Source organism: Carica papaya, chromosome 8 (assembly GCF_054855325.1).
Source record: "Carica papaya isolate Zhongbai chromosome 8, ASM5485532v1, whole genome shotgun sequence".
In the NCBI taxonomy this organism is placed as follows: domain Eukaryota; kingdom Viridiplantae; phylum Streptophyta; class Magnoliopsida; order Brassicales; family Caricaceae; genus Carica; species Carica papaya.
This window is the reverse complement of record NC_142316.1, coordinates 8,268,270-8,272,917: the sequence shown is the minus strand read 5'-3', so window position 1 is coordinate 8,272,917 and position 4,648 is coordinate 8,268,270. Positions and strand designations below refer to the sequence as shown.

Sequence of the window (4,648 nt, the reverse complement as noted above, 5' to 3'; positions counted from 1 at the left end):
CCCCAGATGAAAAGATAGTGAGGGACCGACTGCTGACCTATCCCTTGAAGTTTATGAGAATTCTGTAGATCCACAAACCTTGAATGCATGACTTGTCTTGTACTCTAATGAGTCCAATCGCATAATGAAAGAAGTGGCCCTTTTGCAATTTGATATTTTATATTTTGTTATGACTTTTGACTTCAGTTATATATATATGTAATTGGAACTCATATATTTTCGTAAGGGATTTGTAATAATTCGCTCCGCTGTATATAATTTTTATCATATACTTGTAATCTATTTCTGTATCTAGCACCCTTATGCCTTAATTTATATTGAGGATGTCATAGCACCACTTGGTCTCTTATGAGCATTCTACCCTGTTAGGCTAAAAACTTACCAATATTGATGATAAAACTTACCGATATAATGTTATCTAATGGTTATGGTCATGAGGAATTTCCAAAAGAAATTTTATCTTTCCATAAATTTTTTGTTATTTATTTAATTAATTCCTTTAGCCATCTTTGTCCGACTGTATGATTGTTTTTACTTGCAATTTTTATGCATGCAATACTTCAAGCATTATACATTTATTTGGAATAAGTTATAGAAATTACCATGAACTACATGCCAAATCCACAAAATTACATAAGACATTGTTAAAGTCTTCCAATCCTAATTTAATTCACCATTTGTTTGATAATTTTCATTGAGAAGGTTTTCATAAAAAGCATATGAAAAGCAACAACATTTTTTTTTTAACATAAAGTCCTAAACTATGTCCTTTATATTTTAATCAACTAATTTAATCATAAAGTAGTCATAATTATTAGTCTTTTTCTACTATAGCAATCGCAATACATATTAGATAGGAATGTTGGAACTAAAATATTATTTTTCACCTTTTGTTATATAGTGATGGCATTCATTCGTATATCTCTTAATCCCTGATATGAGGAATCTATTAAACATTAAACTTTGCACATCGATTAAAAAGAAAGATTAGGGAAAACGAGATCAATAAAACAAGAATATATTGTATTAATATATGAAAGTCGATAACGAAACAAAAGAAACTATAAGTATCATATCGAATATGAGTATAATATATAATTATCAAGCATCAGACCAGTGTATATCCATTTGACCCCATTCATCACTGTTCTCAGGTACTCCAAGTGCTTTCCAAATTGCTTTTGAGGCGTCAACAATATTATTAGGACAAGGAGGCTGATAATCATGTACAGCATCACAACCCATGGTAGAGTCGCACTCATCAACAACCTTCGCCCTAACACTTCTCCCATTACCATAAATATTTATATATTTTAAGCACCTGTTTCCTCCATTATACCATCCTGTTGAAAGAGCAACCACAGGTTCACTATCTGGGTGGTAATGGTTATCACATTCAGATGGTCCACCACCATCACCTCCTTCTGCAAAACTGTTAATTGTTAATGTTGCCTTTGTATGTTTAGATACCGGTGGCGAACACTTGTAAGTGGTGTAAAACTTGTCTTCTTTACAACAATCAGAGTCATTTCCTTGGTTGCATTGCCCAGGTGGTGGTTTTTTTCCTCTCAATCTTCCACTGGGCTTGCATTTTTTAGCTTCAACACTGAAACAATAACTAATTAGAAGGAGAAAGCAAAGGCTAATAACAACCCTAGAAGAAGTTGATAATTTTTCCATTCTATACAATTTTATGCTTTTGTAATTTGTAATTCAATGATTTCTACAAGTTTGAGTGGTAATTGCTTTATATATGCATATAAATATGCATGTGTGGTATTAATTTATTACTAGTATACAATATAGCTCTCAACTAATTATTAATCTCAATCTCATCTTCTTTGGATTAATCTCTGTGTCATCTAGTAGGTAGCAACCGTTTTTTTAGAATTGCATGTTCCATCATTGCACAACACGAATTGGTTTCACCTTACTTTTGTAGCTTTTCATTTACATCTTACTTTTATTTTGTTTTTATTGTAGATTTTATTAGTTATTAATTCAGCAAGGAATTAGTGCCTTTTACGATCTTTTGGTGGCAACATTGTTGAATTCTATATAATTAGATATAGTATTATAATAATTAGTACCGACCTTACTTTTGTACACACATATATACATACATATATATATATATATATATATATATTTGGGTGACAATATTAAATTTAACAACATATTGACTAAATGCACGAGGGGAATGAAAGCATAATTTAAAGATTATTAGAATTGATTTGTAAATTATCAAATAGTGGGTTATTTCTATATTTAATAAATAATTAATGTGTATATATATACAAATATACATTTCATAAGCTTTTGTTATATTAATCGAATGCACAATACTATTAACTTTATCCTTTTTTTTTTCTATTAAACGGGAATTTTCTTCCCCCTAAATGTAGCTGCCAACTATATTCTAATTTTTCAATTGAAATAATTATTTTTTAACTTGTATGATATATGTAAAAATATTTTTTAACATTTTATTTATTTCATATAGTAAATTTACAGATTACCCGTCCGTACCCGATCCTCAATGCATATATAATTATATTTTCTCAATGCAGTAATATATTCTCAACTAACTCTGTAGGTGTTACTGACTAAATAGGAATTGACAAGTATTAGAAGCCACATTGGCACAAGGGGTTTCTTTTTGGCTTTATATCTTATTATAAAATTTATATTTACTAAATAATTGTTTTGAGATATAGAGAATGAAGAAAAAATAGATGAGTCAGTTATTAGCATGATCACTGGCACATTAGTAATATTTTTAAAACTTAAAACTTATATTAACACATTTTCTAATACGTGTATACCTGTTTAATGTATTAAACACACTATTAGAGATAAAAATTTATTCATATAATATTTAAAAATTTAAATAATAATTAAACTAAAAAATAATAAAGAGGTCGGTTTGGAATTTTTTAAATAGTAAAATTTTTTAGATGTATTATCTCTATAAATAAGTATCTATATATACTCATCTAGACTACATTATTGCATTTGGATTCATCTTTCTATCGAATACAAGCTAGTTATTATTATTTTAAATTTGCTTGACCTCTACCAAAACAATAATAGAGATTAGTTGATTTTTTTTTTGTATCATATGTGTGTGTGTGTGTATATATATATATTATAGCTTGTATTCGTTCTTAGATTTTGATGGTTACAACTAGAAATAAATAGCTTTTACGATGTTTTAATTTACAATATTATTGGAATCTAAGTGTATCCGACCGGTTTACTAAGTCTATTTAATATAAAATAAGAGTGTTTTAACATATACGTGGATTATAATATTGAATTCAACAACATATACTCAAAAAGTACAAGGAGAATAAAAGTATATTTTAAAGAATATTATTATTAATTAATAATATTATATTTAATTAATATAAATATATTATTAAAATGAGATACTAAATTGACTTACTTTTATTTGTGAATATTTTTAAAATTTTTAAATAAAAATTCACACATTTTATTAATATGATTAGTATTTTTAAATTTTTAAATTAATATTCACACATTTTTTAATTGAGACTTCCCTTTGTATACTTGTAAGTTTGGTGTTTTCTTTCAGCAATTAGAGTATTCCTCAACTAGTTTTTAGGCATCAAGATTAATTCATTCACCAGTTCCATCAAAAACATTTTATCTACAATGAAACCATAAGGTTTACGAGAAAAATATTTGCATTTTTATTCAATATAAAATATTTTTGTTTCGCTAATTGAGTCTTACAAGGAATATAATAAAATCTATTTTTTGCATGTTTATTGACATAAAATTTAACACATCTTTTGGTATAGAATTCTTATTTTTTAAAACAATATTCTTTAATCTTCAATTACAAATGATGCTCACTTTTGTAAATTGACTAAATATCATATATAAAAAGAAAAAAATTACAGAAGATCCACAAAGAGTTATTTTAATAAGAATGAAAAACAATTTTCTTTTCTCTTCTTTGTATTTTTTAATAGAAGAGAAAATTTGTCATCTATCACATTAAAAGTAAAAGAAGTTGATTATATACTTTCTTAAAGTCTTATTTAGACGATGGTATATAAATATATGGTATAATTTTTTTATAGTTTTATCTTATTTGTTTGTATTTTTATGCATATAATATGATTTTTTTTCACGGTTATTGCATGAATCAAAAGTTACAATTTATTTTCATTTTTTTAAATCCTCGAATTGGTAGTTTAATGTAGTCTAGATGATTTTGTTTCCAGTGATACCCTTTATTTTTTTTATTTACCCTTTTTCTTCTTTATTAAAAGCTGATGCTTCTTCTTCTTTTTCTCAAACAAGGATTTGAAAATTTGCAGTGGCGATAAGCACCTCTCTTGAGCTTCGTCTTCCATTTCCGTTGCAACATGTATGCTATGTCTCTTCTTCTTCCCATGATTTCAGTTTGTTTTTAAGCATATTTTACATGAGTTTACTCTTCTTCTCCTAGGGCTTCTTCGCGTTTTTACCTCTCTCGAGCTTCAACTTCTATTCTATCACAACAAGCTTGTGGGTTCTTGTCAAGTATGCTACTTCTTCTCATGATTTGGGTTTTTCATTAAGCAGATTGTACTTGAGGTTTTTGAGATTTTTTTTTGTATCAATTAGTTAAACT

The 4,648-nt window shown here is 27.2% G+C and overlaps 1 protein-coding gene across 1 annotated transcript; it reads right to left on the bottom strand.

The window, feature by feature from the left end:
- Positions 1 to 889: 889 nt before the first annotated feature.
- On the bottom strand, positions 890 to 1,846 carry LOC148240462 (kiwellin-1-like). Its single transcript, XM_088209584.1, has one exon. It carries the CDS (start codon positions 1,678 to 1,680, stop codon positions 1,102 to 1,104), a length of 579 nt encoding a protein of 192 aa, XP_088065710.1. The 5' UTR covers positions 1,681 to 1,846; the 3' UTR covers positions 890 to 1,101.
- Positions 1,847 to 4,648: the final 2,802 nt, after the last annotated feature.

Bases quoted from the DNA above. Each gene is read 5' to 3' on its own strand.
- LOC148240462 (XM_088209584.1), bottom strand. From the start codon at position 1,680: ATGGAAAAATTATCAACTTCTTCTAGGGTTGTTATTAGCCTTTGCTTT.